General features: G+C 38.9%; 3 protein-coding genes across 5 annotated transcripts; 2 read left to right on the top strand and 1 right to left on the bottom strand.

The window, feature by feature from the left end:
• The first annotated feature begins 556 nt into the window (after positions 1 to 556).
• si:dkey-71d15.2 (SH3 domain-containing kinase-binding protein 1) lies at positions 557 to 3,905 on the top strand. The gene is made up of 7 exons (XM_047606558.1): positions 557 to 663; positions 987 to 1,076; positions 1,258 to 1,310; positions 1,729 to 1,830; positions 1,929 to 2,119; positions 2,347 to 2,410; positions 2,501 to 3,905. Exons 2-7 carry the CDS (start codon positions 1,046 to 1,048, stop codon positions 2,537 to 2,539), a joined length of 480 nt encoding a protein of 159 aa, XP_047462514.1. The 5' UTR covers positions 557 to 663; positions 987 to 1,045; the 3' UTR covers positions 2,540 to 3,905.
• A 1,463-nt stretch (positions 3,906 to 5,368) lies between these two features.
• lipia (lipase, member Ia) lies at positions 5,369 to 10,755 on the bottom strand. Of its 3 annotated transcripts, none has more exons than XM_047606555.1 (11): positions 10,636 to 10,755; positions 10,038 to 10,134; positions 9,170 to 9,540; positions 8,975 to 9,083; positions 8,293 to 8,394; positions 8,089 to 8,178; positions 7,835 to 8,002; positions 7,529 to 7,618; positions 6,062 to 6,170; positions 5,798 to 5,971; positions 5,369 to 5,680 (listed from the first exon to the last, which is right to left on the bottom strand). In XM_047606555.1, the coding sequence occupies exons 2-11, from the start codon at positions 10,093 to 10,095 to the stop codon at positions 5,596 to 5,598; spliced, it is 1,356 nt and encodes a 451-aa protein (XP_047462511.1). In that variant the 5' UTR covers positions 10,096 to 10,134; positions 10,636 to 10,755; the 3' UTR covers positions 5,369 to 5,595. The 3 variants fall into 3 exon arrangements, with proteins under 3 accessions (XP_047462511.1, XP_047462513.1, XP_047462512.1); XM_047606557.1 differs by having other exon boundaries at positions 10,038 to 10,122; positions 10,636 to 10,731; XM_047606556.1 differs by lacking the exon at positions 10,636 to 10,755 and adding an exon at positions 10,344 to 10,434.
• A 3,028-nt stretch (positions 10,756 to 13,783) lies between these two features.
• Positions 13,784 to 18,239, top strand: LOC125021203 (choline-phosphate cytidylyltransferase B-like). Its single transcript, XM_047607160.1, has 8 exons — positions 13,784 to 13,952; positions 14,917 to 15,016; positions 15,347 to 15,463; positions 16,141 to 16,292; positions 16,392 to 16,470; positions 16,560 to 16,702; positions 16,807 to 16,995; positions 17,281 to 18,239. Exons 1-8 carry the CDS (start codon positions 13,872 to 13,874, stop codon positions 17,509 to 17,511), a joined length of 1,092 nt encoding a protein of 363 aa, XP_047463116.1. The 5' UTR covers positions 13,784 to 13,871; the 3' UTR covers positions 17,512 to 18,239.
• The last annotated feature ends 8 nt before the right edge of the window (positions 18,240 to 18,247 follow it).

Below are 18,247 nucleotides of genomic sequence, written 5' to 3'. Positions count from 1 at the left end.
TAAGGAACATATTTAATTGGGCATGCCATGAACATCCCTTTCATAAAAACAAAAAAAAAAAAAGAAATGGCCAAACTACGATTACTGTCCTTTGCAATCTCCCTCCAGAGCCACAGAAGGTATTATCTGTTTTCACATGCTGACAATAGTCCAGAGACAAACTGGTACAGCTATAAAAATCAGAGTGGTGCTCTTCCAAAAAGAATGTTGGAAAGTAAGTTATGCCATTAATGCGCTTTCTTTAAGATGACGGTCAGTTCCTGTTGCTTAAAACCTACTCCAGTGACATCTAATGGAGGGAGACATGAAGTGTGAGATTAAGTTGAGATTTTATCTCCAATAACAACTTTGTTCATGACAAGTGAAGTCACCTTTTAAATGGTGTTCAGAAGCAAATTAATCAAAACACTTTATGAATCTAAATGGCAGCCTTTCTTTTAGCCCAGTTTGCCCCTGTCTTTCACCCCTTATTAGTATGACGCTCTTTGCTGTGCCTCAGTGATATTTGTGTCCGGATCAGAGCTCCTCTCCGTTCTGCACTAAACTTAGACCTGACACTTCCACTCATAACAGCACGCTCTGCAGACTGCTGTGGATTACAATGGGTGGTGTCTAGTTACCACACATGCTGCTGTATCTCACCGGTGACGCTGGAAAAACAAGGTGAGCGTACGCACCGGATCCTTTCCTGTGACTGACAATAATCTGGTAATTGGTTTAGCATGTTTACTAATGACTGACTGAATAATCTGCCTTTTTCTCTGTGTGGGCTCCAGCATGTGTTGAACATTTGTTCACTGCTGCTGCATATAAGAAACATTTTTAGTGTTTAGCTTGATAGAAGATAGAAGTTGATATTGTATGAACTGAGTTGATTTATTAAAAAGAGCTACTAATTTAACCAGAATAATACCACATACAGAATACTGTGACACAATTTCTGTGGATTTCTGCTTCACTGACTTGCTCCCATCTGTCGTTTGTAGATGTAGATTTAAAGGGTTCTTGCAGCTTTTTCTATCTTGTATTCCTCCTCTCTGTCACCATGGGCAGCTATAGCTCAGCTCTCATTCCCGGTAAGACCTACAACTATCGTTACATCCTGTTGTGCATCAGTGCAGCATTTTCAAGGCTGAATGTTAATGCCGTGAAATCACACAACGAGATGTAGGTTTATTAGTATAATGGTCATTGGTCTAAATGAATCCTGGGCTCGGTGAGGTGTCTGTTAACACTTATTCTCCATTTCTCTCAAAGAGACTGAAGAGTTTGATTCAATAGTGTCTGTTGCGGAGAAGCTGAATGAGCAGGTAGCTCATGCTGCAGATGAGAGGTTACAGTCAGAGCTTCAGACTCTGGGAAGTATACATTTTTAGTATACTATAATAAAGTCAAGCCATTATTATACTATCTATTTAAATAATACGGTTGTGACTTGGTGCCCTGCGTGATAAGTGACTGTGGTCTGGTCTGTTTATGTCCTATCTGTCCTTGGGATAAATTTAACTTTTCTCAGCTGCCTCGAGCACACACAGACACTTACCACAGCTGAAGATATCCACTGTGACTCCTTGCTTAAAACAAGGTTTAAAGGCACTAAAAATATGACCTATATTCTCACAGGCAATCCATCATTGCAATGATCACCTGGGACTCAATTTCGCTAAAAGCTGGAAGATTATTTTGTTCATACTGGGTCAAATTTCTAAAACTAGACTTGACTTGCAGGTAATGCTCATGATGGACCAGGAAAGAAGCGAAACCCAGAGTGAAGACAGTAATTCTTCAGCACTACAAGAAAGCACTCAGGAAACAAGTCAGAATGGGCCTGTAAGTGTAAAAGATAAAGTGCCTACACTCTTCGTATTCCATACTCCCACAAGTACTATTTTATGGGAGAAATTATTTACCCTTTTTTTTTTTCACAGGCATCAGAACATAAAAATGTGCAGTCTTTCTCCTCCCTGTTGCCAAAGGCTCTCTCTGCTGTGCTGACCCCCAACTCCAACCCCCGGCCAAGCAGAAGTCCAGATAAACACTCTTCACCAAACCTAGAAGAGCTGCAGGTGGAGCTGAGAGTTCTAAAGGATCAGTTTGAACAGATGAAGAGTCAGCACAAGTACGACAGTGTTTTAATCTCTCTTTAGGACCATTAGAGCTCATTGGCCCCTGTGTACCTGAACAGTTGTCATGTATCCAACCATTATTTTCCCACCAATTGTTAAACATGAAATGCTGTGTTTGATTCCCTGAGCTCTTATTTTTATAGTGTTTGGGGCACATGCGACATTCCTGTGATTTCAGTCAGGATTTCAGGCACATATTTGCTAACATTTTGTGTTCCAGCAAAGAAATTAAACTGCTGATGAATGAGCTGGACGAGGAGAAAAGGATTCGCTTAACTTTACAGGTAAGGTATCTGTCACACAAGCTAAGAAGATTAGCTTAACTTTCTGCCATGGTTTGATTTGAAGTCTTATTCTGTATTGTTTTGTTTTAGATGGAAATCCAGCATATGAAGAAGCGCATGTCTAAATAAGGAGAAAGGTGATCAGATATTTCTTTCGAACACTTCTCTTAGGTGGTTACTTTTAATCGTTTTTTGTTGGCCTGCCGAGTGGGCTGGCCATGAGGACTGAAAGTTTTTTACTGAGTCACTGCCAAATGCGCAAAGATGAGGCACAGTGGGAGAAGACTCAAGGTTAGAGGCTGTAACAAACTGGATTCTCAATGGAGCAGAGCAGCGATGAACTCTGTTAGACTTAAGTCTAAGTTATGCATGTAATGTGCTGCATTTACTTTTCTGTGGATTTGTGATCACCTTTCACCCTGCATCTTCACCATCCCCAGGTGAAGATAGTGTTTTGAGGTTTGTCAAGACATTGGCTAGTGACTGTAGGTCAGAATATGTTTTGATTATTGTTTATTTGATGCTTTTTCTGTAAAGAAACGATTAACTCAGTTAAACTAGGACTGAACTTTAATTAGTTTATAAGGACATGTGAAGAATGAATTCTTGATCATATTTTAGGTTGAATACAATCCTAGGTTTAAAATGTAATAATTTGTCTTTTGATTGTATAATTAGCTGTTGACTAATTAAATGGCTGCTGATGTGCTCCTTACTCTAAAATTTTAGCTGGATTCTTTGAGTTTAATTGTGATTTAATTCATAGAACAGATAAAGTCATTGTAGTCGGTGACATCCATGTTGATGTTATTAATGACAGCCTTAGCTCTTGCTTATCTGCCAATATTGCCAATATTATGTTGGATTTAACTCCCAGTAGATTATTTTGTTGATGGCAGTACAGCATCACTTAGTACAACTCTTAACTTAGTTGCCCGTCTGACAAAAAACATCTATCTCTCTGTCTGTCCATCTGTCTGTAGTAATGACTTCATGAGCTTCTTTCTCACATGTAGGCATTAGAGAAAAAATTCAACCAGCAGATGTCACTGCTGCATTAGACGCTTTTGATGTCTTTTGAGACTTTAAAGTGTGATCAAGATTAAAGGATCTGGTTTCCTGTCTGTCACACAGATTCCAATCTGTCCATGTCAACAATGATTCTTCTGCCCTTAGGCAACATTATTAGGAAACATAGCATATATTTCCATTACTACACCGATGACACAAAGCTATATTTATCCATGAAATCAGATGAAACTAGTCAGCTGGTTAAAAACAGTCAAAAAAAACATAAAGGCTTGAATGACCCACAACGTCCTAGTCTTAAACTCAAAATAGTCATCGTATCTGGCTCTAAAGACCTCTGTGACCTCTGCAATCATTATCTAATCATTTAGTTTCTCTGGCTGACATCACCATGGCCTCCTATGAGAAACTATGGTGTAATTTGCACATAAAGCAAGTGACCACGACTGCCTTCTTTCACATATATGAATATATGTGTATATAAAAATATATGTATATAAAAAATAAAATTGATATCAAAATTAGGAACATTCTCTCTCAGAGTAATACTGAAAAACTAATATTTCTGTCTTCCAGGCTGAATTATTAAAATTCTGAAGCAAGAGCATAAACAGGAATTAGCAAGAGAGATCATATTACTCCAGATTAAGCTTCTCCTCATTGGCTCCCATTAAAATCTAGAATTTAAAATCCTCCTCCTTACACACAAGACCCTTAAAGGCCTAACTCCATCATATCTGAAAGACCTCATAGTACCATACTGTCCCAACAGACCGCTACGATCTCAAAGTGCAGGTCTGCTTGTTGTTCCTAGAGTTTCTAAAAGTAGAATGGAGGTAGAGCCTTCAGCTATCAGGCTCCTCTCCTGTGGAAGCAGCTCCCAGTTTGAGTTCAGGAAACAGGCACCCTGTCTACCTTTAAGGTCAGGCTTAAGACTTTACTTTTTGATCAAGCTTATAGTTAGAGCTGGATTTAACCATCCCTTAGATATGCTGCTATAGACCTAGGCTGCTGGGGGATGATGCACTTAGCATTTTAATTTCTTCTGTGTGCTACTACTATATAGCGTGTTAACAGTTGTGTGTCCCTTTCTCCAGTTATAATTATAGAGAGGAATGTTAAAGGTAAAGGGTATAAGACCATCTCCAAGCAACTTGACGTTCCTGTGACCACAGCCGTTCATGTTTGTCATTCAGAAGTTTAAGGTCCATGGAAAAGCAGCCATTGAGCCAAATGGATAATACGAATGGCAACCAAATGGATTTTAGGACTATCAAGGCCTTCTGGAGCAAAATGTCCCAGTATCAGAAAGCTTGGTCTCAGGATCCTCCATCCGGATGACCCAAATCAAACAGCTAAAAACACCCAGGAATAGCTGAGAACAAAACATTGGACTATTCTAAAGTGGCCTTCCATGAGCCCTGATCTGAATCCTATTGAATATCTGTGGATAGAGCCAAAATACCTATCAACATGTATTTTGACTACACAGATATTTGTCATTGAGAGTTACAGAAATTGCTTGAGCGCAGTGATTGCCTAAAAAGGTTGAGCAACACAATATTAAGTTAAAGTTACCATCATTTTTGTCCAGGCCAGTTTCATTCGTTTTTTCTTTTATTATTATTATTCTGTTAAACTGCAATTCAAAAGTGATTGCTAAAGGTTTCTAAGGGAGTTTTTTCCTATTGTAGACGATTTCTATTGTTATTGACGCTATATAAATAAAACTAAGTTGAACTGAATTGAACTGAAATAATGACCTGGAATATTTCACTGATTATTGGTAAGATTAAATGCTAACTCATTTTCCACCTAAGGCAGTATTAATATTTTGACCGGAGGATGAGAAAGAATAAAAATTTCAAGAGAAAACTTTTTGTTGTTGTAGTCCATGACTGAGATATCTGAAAAGCCCATTTAGATTTATTTTTCTTCCACTGTTTATTTGTGAAATGTAAATCATTTTTTAAAAGTAATTTTTCTATAAAGATATACAGGTAGGTATGTACAGTAAATTTATATTTTCTCTTAAAAGCGCAAACATCATATATAATTTTTCATTTTAGATCACAGTTCAGTTCACAAATATCTGGCTGCTCCTTTTTGATATATTGTTCTTGTTCTTATTCTGGACTGGACTTAGGAATTGTGTGTCAGAAGTTGTTGTCTTCACAGGGTAGAGGCTTGAAGATGACTTCTTTGTTCTCCGCAAGAAGGACATCGTATCGACACAGGCGCCTGTCAGGGACAAAGTGGATATAACTGTAAGACTACAGGGATTGCTGAATCCAAGGAAGTAACTGATGTTGTAACATATAGATCATTTCTTAAGAGAAATTACAAAATGTTGCATACTTCTCATTTCCATCCAGGCGTGTGAGGCGGGCACGGAGAACACGGAGCTTACGTTTAGGTTCACAGACACTATTAGTGGAGAATTTGAGTGACATCTTTTCCACTGACTGAATGTCCTGGTCAAACTGTGCCAACAGCTTGGTCTCCGTGAACTTCCTGAACATTGATTCTTTGCTAATATGAAGAAGAAAACAGATTACTGACAGAGAAAGCAGGAGCAGAGGAACAGAGGGGGTATCATGGGTACTGGTAGAGAGGTCTTACTGGTCGATAGTTGCCACCGCTTCTTTACCATTGCCATGGAGTTTAACAGTCAAGTATCCCCACCGCTCTTCCTTGTTCCAGATCATCACTTCCAACATGTAGTTTGTTTCTGAAAGAAGACATTATAGTTTTTTTTTCTTTTTTTCTTACTCTTCATTCGAATGTATCTACAAGACATAGCATGAGGTTTTGCTCTTAATTTGGGACATATCTGCATTCACTGAAAACACGGTGCAGCTGTCAGATGGATTGTTGGAAAGTTCACTATTATTTATTTGTTTGTTTTGTTGAGCTGTGATATGTAAATCAAATTGCAGCTTGCTATACCACTGCCCAGAGGATAGAAGGCATGGTGTTTAACCATTTAAAATAAAAGTTTAAAAGAAAATTCTCCTAACCACTGGAAAGGAACTGGTATGTAGAGAGTAAAAGATAACTATGATAATGATGATAAAAGTAAAGAAAACAATGACAGGAAATACACTGTATATTGAATGCAGTTGTTTTTCTCAGTTACTGTTTTCACATAAAAAGAATATGGAGGTGCTTGTGGTGATTTTATACATTTTTACTCCTATAAAGCCACTGATGTGTGCTGCTGTTCTGTATCATTATTCGTTTCAGGTCCTAAAAGTGCATGTCTGGAGGTTCTCAGCAAAGCTTAAAAACAAAGGAAACAGGACTTGTTTGAGTTATCTTGAAGACATGTCATCATTCATCCAAGTGGCTTATTTCGTTCTGTATATATATATTCTTTTTTATTGTTCACAACTTTTTTAATATTTATTCAAAGTAACTTTTTCAAGTAGGAAATAATAACTGGAGGTGAGTCTTTGGTGTTAGACTACTAAGTAATATTAGCTATCATACTATGACTTATGATGTTGTAGTTGCTGGATCCTTTATATGGTAGCAAAGTGGCAGAGTCACAAAATTAAATAAAAACCAAACAAAAAAAACGTATCCCATTTGGACAGAAGTTTAGCTGTGAGTGTCTTATGACTAAGTATAAAAATGAAATCCCCTGTCGAACTGTATTGGCACCCAGTCCCAAAAACAGCAGTCTTGCTTAATAGGGCTTTAATATTTTCTTTCAAACACTAATATACAGCATGGTTTCACCTCTGAGAGTCTCAATGGCTGGCACCACCTTACTTGTCTGAATTACTACATCGCCACACTTCAGCCAGGGCACTGAGATCAACAAATCAACTGTTGATGGACTTCCCTAGCTCCATATATATATATATATATATTTATCTGCATTTCTTTTGCTTCTACAACACTTTGGTCAAATGAGATTGTTTTTGAATGTGCTATAGAAATAAACTTGACTTTACTTGGTGGCACAGCAAGCAGGATTATTAGATTGCATGCAGTAACTCCTATATTAATGAACATGAAGGAGAATCTTCTACCTGTTTCCTAATGGTTAAAAGCTGTTATTATTAGTATAATGTTACTTACTGCAAAATGGAGACTGTGCAGTTGTTGAGAAGTAAGTTTTTGTTTGGCCAAGTTTCTGCAGGATGTCTTTCCACTGTGTGACATTGTAACCTGGAATTGAGTAAGACAGCGGTGTTACTTCCATTTCCATATTCAACCATCAGAAACGTAGAGCTATAGACTGTACGTAGAACTCACACATACTGACAAACCTCACAACACGCAGATTTACTATTTCTGAAATATTCAGCTCATCTGTATTAGAGTCTGTTAACTCTTGTATTGTAGTAAAAACATAAACAATGTTTGTATGTGTTTTATACCAACCAAAGACAGGACATCCTAGACTGCCAAACTGGTCACACTTCAAACATTTTCCATCCAGAAAGTCTTTGTAGGAGTCGCAGGGGAAGGCTCTGCTGGAACACGTTCTATTCAGAGAGTCGATGAAGAGCAACACTGATCTCTGGTGGTCACATTTAAAATAGGATCCTCCTGTTCAGGGATATGAAAGTAGATGTTTAACTTACAGTGTGGTTTATTTCCTTATCACAAGTTCCCCTATATTTTAATGACTTTACCAGAAAAAATGGTCCGTGGACAGCCAGGTTGGTCTGTTCCTCCATTAGCATAGAAATCAATGTGGCCTAGTGGTTCTCTGAAGCCCAGTGCTGTAAATATACAGTTAACACATGAATTTAATAATAATCATCTAATACATATGTGAAATGTATATGCATTTGCACGCAATAATTTTAGAATAAACAACGGATAAACATACTAACCATCTATGTCTGTATGAAGAGCATCCACAAACTGGGCATCGGTAAGATCCAGTCGGTCCTTCTCAGATTTGCCAGTGAACAATGGCCCAGCAGGGTCCAGAGCTGCAAATAAAGCAAATCTCAGTATGGCTTTAAGTTTATTCCTCAAACCCACAATTAGCTGACAGGAGCTAGAAATAGCTGACTCAGACCAAACCAGTGTAACTTTTTATTTTTGTCATGCAGATGCATCTTGATACCATCATCTCCATTTTTGTATACAGGTGAACTCTTTGCTGTTTCAGAAATACTTCAGATGTCCAGTCATATTTTCTTTTTATGCCTGATACTCCTTTGAAACACCACAGGTTTTTGCTTTGGCTGGCAGTGCAAAGATCTCCTGCCTTTTATTATCTGTCCACAGCGATTTTATGAAAACTGCCATTCTTTTTTCTTTTTTCATGTTACAAAAAACAGACCTGAAATGTTGCTCAACCCTGACCAAATACAAACTTTTTGCTCACTCTTTATCATGCAATAAACCCTTTGTCAGCCAGACTTCCCCACCCTGTGTTCATAGTTACTTGTAATGTCAGCAAACCAGGAATTGAACTGAAACAAGTAAAGTATAACGGCCACATCAGATTTCTCAATTTGGAATCAGAAACTGAAACAGGATGGATTTACCACATGTACCACTTACCTGTAATTCTTCCAATTGTTCCATTGAAGTTAGCACCGACAAAGCCTGATATATGAGCTCCAAGACTGACTCCAATCATGTGGATGGAGCTTAAGGAGGCACCATTGTTCTGAAAAGATCAGTTACCACACTTGTTACGCACAACACTGTGTAATGTTGCACAGCTGATTGCAGAGTGTCAGATAGACTTCATACCTTCATCTTTTGAATGAAAGCTGTGAGGTTAGCTGCGGTCTTCCGTGTGTTCTCCACTGCCTTCATGTAATTCACATTAGCAGCTCCGTGGTTCCAGTCCACTACTATCACATTAAGGTCAGCCCTCTCCAGCAGCAGCTCCCTAACTGGGTTTATCCATATCGGTGGAGATCCAGAGGGCCGATACCCATGAACGATGAAAGTAGTAGGTCTGGTCAGCAGGAACTGGGGATGAGCGGATAGGTTGCTGTGGGAGAGCAGCGTACCACAGGTGGCATTTTCCTTGGTGTACAGCAACAACCTAACTCTAATGCTGGTGCCGATGATGGCGTGCGCGAGCTTTAGGTCTGTGAACTCAGCACATTCTTCAGCTGAGGTTGATAAAGAGAAAAAAGAAAATAAAATTGACATTATTATTTCTCTTGCAATAAGGATTCCGTAAGAAAAGTTGCACAAACCTCTTAATATATTTTTTATGTAGCTAAGGTTTCTGGACTTTTCATGAATAACTGGTTAAACACAGGCAGTTGAGCAACACCAAGACTCGTGAATTAAACTATGACTATAATTATTATACATTTTGAGAGTGAGTGTTGCATTTAGGAAGACACAAGTGTTTACAAAAAACACATACAACAACAGGCCTGGGTGTGTACTGTATACTAATCTGCTATGAACCCTATTTAGAAGCACCACAGCAAAGGTCAGGAAATTTCACTTCCTCAAATTCCCCTTGACTGTGGCAGGATCATACTTGTTATTCACATCACATCACAATGGACTATGTTTGTGCGTGTCTGTATTCATGCACAAGCCCGGATGTAAGCTGATATGTTTACATTTCAAAGTCCTGTGTTTTGGGACGTACCTTTACATATCTGAACAGTTGTCAGCAGCAGCAGTGTCAGATATTGCCACAGGAACATGCTTTACACCAGGAATGTGAGAGTAATCTGTGGACAGAGCTGTCATACATAAAAATACATCAGCCCGACACTATTTGGGTAGGAACTCACACAAATACGTTTCTAGGAGATCACTGTGAAACTTTGCATTTTGGTCAGATGCCGTTGGTTAGAAACTCAAATAAGCCTAGACATTTCCTTACAGACATTTTATATTCTCAGCAGGTGGCTGACCTCACTAGAAAACAATTGGTTACTTATTTACCTACCTTCTAAAGTGATGAGACCAGGGTCATAAACGAATGGAAAAACTAATTAACATTTACAACAGTGGCACCAGTAAGTTTGAGGTTGAAAGTCACTTCCCTCCACCCACTGTGAGTAGTCTCAACCAATGACACTGTGATCTGAAGTGAAACTGCAATTCTGGCTCCCGAACAGTTTAGTCTAGTAGGACTAATTTCTCCCCTGCTTTAACTGCCTTACTACACGTTGACTGAGTACATGCTCTATGATAACTGTGTTCTCAGCTGAAAAATGACAGTGTATAACATTTCTTACCGTTAATGTTGGATAATATGTCCTGATTTGGTGTGTCAAATTTCCTGAATGCTACACGTTATCCTCTCATTGTAACTCCACATATTTGAGACGCGTTCACTTCAGGAAGTGAGAAGTACAACAACAGCAGAGTAATACTCTCGCCCTGCCTACTCTCTCAAGGATAACCACACCCCTCACCCCAGGTCGTCCCAGGTATACATTCCTGAAACCGGTTGTGTTACTATTAACGTGTTCTTAATGAGACTTGAACAAAATCTCTGCCCATTCAACCTGTCCTCATGCTTGTAGGGGTAATAAGAATAGATGTGAGACAAAGCTTTATCAGAAACTTGTCACTTCAACAGAAAGTAATGGCTGATTACAAGAATGTATGAAATACATACCAATAAGTCTAACTGGAAGCCAGTGTCAAAACCTTTGCTGAGTATCAGTTATCAGTTTCAGGGTGAATCATAGCTTTATTTTTTTTTCTCTACCAACTTCTATACCTCCCACTGAAAATAGATTTGAGTCATGTGTTGAGTTTGTTCCTCAAAATGAGGTAACAATGACAACATAATAAAACTGAAAGAACTAAAAAAAAAAAAACAACTGACACTTTTTCTTGGAAAAGGCTTTTGCAGGTCCAAAACATCTAAAAACTTCTTTCTGTAAAACAACTCAAACAAAATGAATGAAATATTTTGCCGAACATCCTACTTACATAAATACTATGAATTCATGAACATAAACCACACCCAGAGTGAGTGTGACTGTTAAAATCCAGGGTGTGAGTGTTTTTAAGTTGGAGAAACAGATTAATTCAGTGGTTCCTCCATTGACTGAAGATACTATGGGCAAACCCATCATGACGTCACCCACACACGGATATTCCAAATATGGACGTTGAGACCCGCCCACTCAACTCTGCTACTTGTTAGCTCAGGCTACACCGGTCACTGAGAGTGAGAACACCCTTAATTATGCAGAATTTTAAACCTTAATAAACAAATAAACGAATGAGTTAGAAAAAATTCACCCCTGTACAGTTGTCATGAATAGTGAAATAAATTATTGAGACACTCATGTTTTTAACTCACCTCATCTTGACTACTCCTGTCCTTTATACTGGTGTTAGCCAGGCCTCTCTGACATGCTAGCAGTTGATGCAGAATGCTGCAGATCATCTTTTACCAAAACATGAACACATCTCTCCCTTACTGGCCTCTCTTCACTGGCTCTCAACATGTTTTATTGTAGTGTTAGTATTAGTTTTTATGTTTTAGTGTTTGCTTATAAATCACAAAAAGTTCTGGCTCTTATGTATCTCTGTGATCTCCTACAGCCACACATCACATTAATGTCACTCAGGACTGTTGACCACTGTCTTCTGGTCATATTCCCTATGACAAAGCTGAAGCACAGGAGAGATCCCTCCCTTCTTATTTCTACTCTTTGGCATTTGATTCAGTTTGAGAGCTGAATGTGCTTTATGAATAAATTGACATTGACACTGAAACTGACTTTCTATAGAGGGTATGTACTATGAACAAGTATGGATATGAAAAGTGCATTAGCCCCAGTTTCAGTTGGTTATAATTTAGACAGCTGGTAAATAACGCAGCAAGTGAGACTGAATGTGCCACACCTATAATGGGAAGCCCAAGCAGCATGTTATTCATTTTAATGTTCCCAAACTCTATTCAATTCAATTTTATTTATATAGCGCCAGTAACAATACAAATTGTCTCAAGACGCAAAAAACAGCCTGTGAACTCCAGAGCAAGCCTGAGGGCGATGGTGGCAAGGAAAAACTCCCTTTTAACAGGAAGAAACCTGAGCAGAACCCAGCTCATATGGAGGGACCCATCTGTCGAAGGCCAGTTGGGTAGAAACAGAGAATATAGTAAAGAAGAACAAGAGAAACAAGATAAACTTCTGTCATAGATACATACATCAAGCTGAAGGAAACATGTAGGGTCTAGTAATATAGCACATAGCTGATGATCTGTGAGACAGTTTATGAGTATAACAGGAATCATGGCAAGTTGGTGAATTGTTCATCTAGGTAGGAGTGGACAACTGGAGGAGCCCATGAAGACTGGGGCAGATGTAGTTTATGGAGCTCCACAGGTCTGATACACAGTACTCCAGACCATGAAGACTGGGCTGGTTGATGAGGCACAGCAGCAGATGTAACAAGAACATGGAGGGGGAGGGGAGGGAGACACAGTGGTTAGTAATAGAAAATAAATTATACGATATTAGAGGACAGAAGCCAGAGAAGAAAGAGGAGAGGACATGTCCTCAGTGCATCGTCCCCCTGCAGCCTAGGCCTATAGCAGCATAACTAAGGGATGGTTAAGTCCAGCCCTAATCATAAGCTTTGTCAAAAAGGAAAGTCTTAAGCCTGACCTTACACGTAGAGACTGTGTCTGCCTCTCGAACCCAAACTGGGAGCTAGTTCCACAGGAGAGGAGCCTGATAGCTGAAGGCTCTACCTCCCATTCTACTTTTAGAAACTCTAGGAACTACAAGTAAACCTGCACTTTGAGATCGTAGTGATCTTTTGGGACAATATGGTACTATAAGGTCTTTCAGATATGATGAAGCTAGGCCTTTAAGGGCCTTGTATGTAAGGAGGAGGATTTTAAATTCAAGTCTAGATTTTATAGGGAGCCAACGGGGAGAAGCTAAAACTGGAGTAATATGATCTCTCTTGGTAATTCCTGTCAGTGCTCTGCTGCAGCAGTTTGAATCAATTGGAGGCTTTTTAACGAGCTAGCATGGTACTGTGGCACATGGTCCATCTGTGTTTGACTCCAAAGTCTGACAGTGCAAGAGCTAGGGCCATATAGCCTTATAGCTGGTCTTCTTTAGCTCCCCACTTACAAGGTGTCAATATCTGCCTCATTGTTCTGTGTCACAGCCAGGAGGAGAATAGTAGAAACTTTTTCAAACATGCACATTCATTAATTAAACTGAAAATGACTGGAGTTGGAGTAACATTGCACACATTATTATGCCCTCTGATATGGAGAAAGGAAAAGTATTCACTGTACAGACTGCGAATGCAGTCGCCAGCTGTGAATATCTCCTGAACTTTGCTCTCTATGTTCTCCCGTCATCAGGCAGATGGGATGGATACTTAAAAAGACACACACACTTAGAAATCACTCTTGCACTCTGGTTGGACCACCTGAGAGGAGCCATACAGTGCTGTCTGTGGCTGACAAGTCAACACAATATCCAGAATGGCTGGCAGGAGACGAGGCCGAGGAAGCAATGTTCACCAGCAACAAGCTCCACAGAACAGAAGGGGAGGCCCTCGCAGGGTAAGGCCACTGTCATGTTATTATAAACCGCGGCCACTGTACACTGCACTGATTCACATTAGAGTCACATAATTTGTTTGAGAAGTAGCTGGGGATAATGGGTATAACACAGAAAAGCATCTGACTTACAGTGTATTGTGTTTTTATGGGAAGGGCTTTGACTATTACGGATGTAAACCTTTCCTGTGTGGTTATTTGATTTGGGAGTGTTAACTGATTTGCAGGGTGGAACAATATAGCAGTGACTCATATATATATTTATATATCTGTAATATTGTCTCATACTAGATAATTAATGTCAAATGTCCTTAAAAAGGACAGATTAAGTCATTCCTTTCAGCAAATTGGTGTGATTGCTGTACATCAGAATTGGGAGTCATATTGTAGTACAGAATGTGCACATCATTATATAATATTAATGTCTTCATTATGGAAACCCGTGCAGGCTTGTGTGCATATTTACTCAAAGGCATTAAGTGAGAAGTCATTGTTGACAACTGTATAAGGAGTATAAGGGGAAAAAATAACAATTTGAAGCTTGTTAAATTATTAGCATCCGTGAAGTCTGTGTGGGAAATATTTCAAAACATTTTGCACAGTTCAACTACAGAAAGAAAAAAACGTTTCAAGCAGGGCAAAAGTTCATTGTATATCTTACAAAAGATAAAGGTGCAAAAATGTATCTGCACACAACACAAAGTCCATGATGTATTAAGACAATCGTTACTTGTCTCCAAGAAATTATGACACTCGTCTGGTCTTGACCTGCCCATTTGCAGTACCTCATATTTCACGTAAAACACATAGATTCTTAATTCTGCAGTAATGCCATTGTTGTATGTCATCTTCCTCCACTCTGAATATGATAATTGATTTAGAGAACATATGAAATAAATTGGTAAAAACACAACAACATTTGTTAACATGTTTTTATTTTCTGTTTCTGCCTTGTCTCTGTGTTCAGACTCTACGGGAGCCGGCAGCTTTTGCCAAACCTACAGGTTTTGAATCAGAGATTCCCCATGAAAAGTTGACCATTGCACAGGCACGGAGGGGCACACCAGGTTACACAATCATTTTTCTTACTTAAAGATATTTGTGGATCTCTTTAGATTTTGTCAGATTATAGCTAATGACAGCAAAGGCATATGGGAAGACTGGAACGAGATGTTTTAATATGTTGGTATCAGCTGATATCAGCGGGGTATCAGTGCAGTATTCTTTTATTGCCAGGCTGTTTGAGGGTTTGGCATTATCGTGATCTCTCTCTAAAGGAATGCAACACGTCATATTAATGACACATTAGCTGAATAAATGCATTAAGAACTCTATCCCCTGATCAGCTATGTTTTGTAACATCTTGATTGTATTTAATACCCTTGTGTATCTTGTAGCTCATCGTCCGGTGCGAGTCTATGCTGATGGCATCTTTGATCTTTTCCATTCGGGTCATGCTCGGGCTCTAATGCAGGCCAAAAATGTGTTCCCCAATACTCACCTGATTGTGGGAGGTAGGTACGGATCGCACTCAGATTCTGAACAATGTCCCACAAGAACACATTAAGAAGGTAAGATGGGGGTTAATTCACACAAAATGAACTGGGTACATGAGGTGCAACATTTTAATTTATAAATTTGATCTTGAAATCGACTTTAAAGGGTCAGGTTTTTATATAAATTGTTACTTCTTTAAAGTAAGCGTATTGTGTTTATTTGATGATGGACAGAGCCCCTAAATCTTTATCATTTTCAGTATAAGCTATATTTAGAATATTGTCATCATTATCATCATATTCTGAATACACCATACATAGCACACTGAAATTAATATGGTTTCATAATGAAATTGATATGGACTATTTTTTTTTTTTTTTTTTTTTTAAGGGGCCTTGTTTAAGGTGGCTAAAATACATTCTGCTGCAGCATTTCATTGCTTGACTTTAATGCCATAGGTATTCCTGTTCTATTCGTCCACTTTCATTTAATGCATGGGGGCAGTGACACACTTCTTTCTGTTTCTCCAAAATGGGGACCTGCCAACCCCAGTCTACCATAGGTAACACAGTGTTTATGAATAGTGACTCATACAACTCCACAGAAACCATAATATCCCTTTAGGCTCATTTTAATAACACATCAAGTCTCAGTATAAATGTAAAGCATCACATGTAAACCTCTGTGTCCACAGTGTGCAGTGATGAACTCACCCACAAATACAAGGGCTATACGGTGATGACGGAAGATGAACGCTACGATGCCCTCAGGCACTGCCGTTACGTTGATGAGGTGGTGCGAGATGCTCCCTGGACCCTTACCCCAGAGTTCCTCAAGAAACATAAGGTCAAAAGTCACGTAGTAACTGGACATGCAGCCTCTTACAGTGTCAGAAAACACATGTGGGGTTCCCTCAGTTTGACCACTATCATGTTGCACTCACAGATTGACTTTGTGGCCCATGATGATATTCCTTACACTTCTGCTGGATCGGAGGATGTTTATAAGCACATTAAGGAAGCAGGTAAGATTTGTATTTGTGTTGGAAGAGAATTTCTCACTTGTCTTTGGATTTGATCACATGTTGTTATATAATTTGTGTATTCATGTCAGGAATGTTTGTGGCCACTCAGAGGACAGAGGGCATCTCCACATCTGATCTCATCACTCGCATCGTCCGAGATTATGACATCTATGTTCGGCGCAACCTGCAAAGAGGCTACACAGCCCGTGAACTAAATGTTGGGTTCATAAATGTAAGAAAATATTTCACGTTTAAAAAATTGAGGTTTTTTAAAAAAAAACAATATCCAAATACTGAAACAAACACAGATTCCACTTACCTCATCTTTCCTGACAGGAGAATAAGTACCGGCTCCAGAACCAGGTGGACAAAATGAAAGAGACGGTCCGTACGGTGGAGGAAAAGTCTAAACACTTTGTTTACAGAGTGGAGGAGAAGAGTCAGGACTTCATCCACAAATGGGAAGAGAAGTCTCGAGAATTAATTTGCAACTTCCTTCAGCTTTTTGGACCAGATGGAGCCTGGGTAAAAATAATAATAATAATAATAATATGTATATATATATATATATGTGTATATATATATATATAGTTTCTTATAACTTATAAACTCGAAATACTTGTACACACAAGTGTAGTTAGGACCAGGTTAGGACCAGGTACCAGAATGACACACTAAAATGCTTACACAATACCAAGCAAAATGTTTCCATTACAATAAACAGGTCCCAGTACATATATTATCACATGATCAAATAATTAATTTCAACCAGATCACTTAAAACTCTTTTCTATGTCTGTCTCTGTTTAGCATGCAATTCAGGAGCGAAGTGGTCGTATGCTCCAGGCCCTGTCACCCTACTCCTCACCCCGTGGCTCACCCAGCAGCAGTCCCACCAGAAGACGTTCAGTTTCTCCCGAGTCCATGTCCTCCTCTGCATCTACCTCACCGCCTTCCTCCCCAGCCTCTCCGCCCTCACACAAAAAGGGGGCCCGCTCCTCTCTCAAAGCTGCCTCTTCATACAGCAAACATGCACAATGAGCTGCTCATGTTTTAATTGTGTTTATTGGTTTAAGACAATCTAGTACATAACACAGGTATAACCTTAGTTAGAATTAATTTGTTGTTATTTAATTATATTTAATTATTGTGTGTATTTGGGTGAAAGTGATATGTCATAATATTTATAATGGGTCTTAACAAAAAAAAAAAAAAAAAAAAAGGAAAATAACATGGATGCAATTTAAATGAACTAAATAACATGTGAGGCAAAGTCAGGGAGAACCACAGCAGGGCATAGATCTTTTGTTTGAGTAGAGAGTGGTTTGGCTGCTTTAATGTTTTAGACTAAAATAAGTTATTTTCAATATATATTAGCTGTTTCCCAACTAGCACAGGAGAGGACAAGCAAACCTATATTAAAAAACATTTAGTGAAAAAAAAAAGAAGAAGAAAAAAAGACCCCATATGTTTTACTCAGCAGTGGGAACTAAATTGTAATACTGTGCTTATATTCATCCTGTGCATGAATGCTAATGTGTACTTTTGTGAACTTATTTAGTGCAGTTTTAAACTAAACTCTATTTATTTCCTATAATCTAAATCATTATCTAAAAAGTAACTCTCACTCTGTATTGACTCTGTGACTCATCAGAGAATGGACATGGGGCTTCTGAGGGTGTCTGGAAACAGAATGTTGTGGGTGGGGGGCTTTGGGTTCAGACCAGGTGCCTCTGTGGGTCAGGCTGTTTTCCTGAACTGTTTTTGTGTGTGTGTC

Source organism: Mugil cephalus, chromosome 15, assembly GCF_022458985.1.
Source record: "Mugil cephalus isolate CIBA_MC_2020 chromosome 15, CIBA_Mcephalus_1.1, whole genome shotgun sequence".
NCBI lineage: Eukaryota > Metazoa > Chordata > Actinopteri > Mugiliformes > Mugilidae > Mugil > Mugil cephalus.
This window is presented reverse-complemented; position numbering and strand designations above follow the sequence as displayed.

Coding starts and splice junctions, on each gene's coding strand:
- lipia (XM_047606555.1), bottom strand. CDS start 10,095: ATGTTCCTGTGGCAATATCTGACACTGCTGCTGCTGACAACTGTTCAG. Junction 8,395..8,974: donor AACAATTGGAAGAATTACAG/GTAAGTGGTACA, acceptor CTTTATTTGCAG/CTCTGGACCCTGCTGGGCCA. Junction 8,179..8,292: donor TCTTCATACAGACATAGATG/GTTAGTATGTTT, acceptor GTATATTTACAG/CACTGGGCTTCAGAGAACCA.
- si:dkey-71d15.2 (XM_047606558.1), top strand. CDS start 1,046: ATGGGCAGCTATAGCTCAGCTCTCATTCCCG. Junction 1,311..1,728: donor CGGAGAAGCTGAATGAGCAG/GTAGCTCATGCT, acceptor CTTGACTTGCAG/GTAATGCTCATGATGGACCA. Junction 2,120..2,346: donor CAGATGAAGAGTCAGCACAA/GTACGACAGTGT, acceptor TTTGTGTTCCAG/CAAAGAAATTAAACTGCTGA.
- LOC125021203 (XM_047607160.1), top strand. CDS start 13,872: ATGGCTGGCAGGAGACGAGGCCGAGGAAGCAATGTTCACCAGCAACAA. Junction 15,464..16,140: donor TACTCACCTGATTGTGGGAG/GTAGGTACGGAT, acceptor CTGTGTCCACAG/TGTGCAGTGATGAACTCACC. Junction 16,996..17,280: donor TTGGACCAGATGGAGCCTGG/GTAAAAATAATA, acceptor GTCTCTGTTTAG/CATGCAATTCAGGAGCGAAG.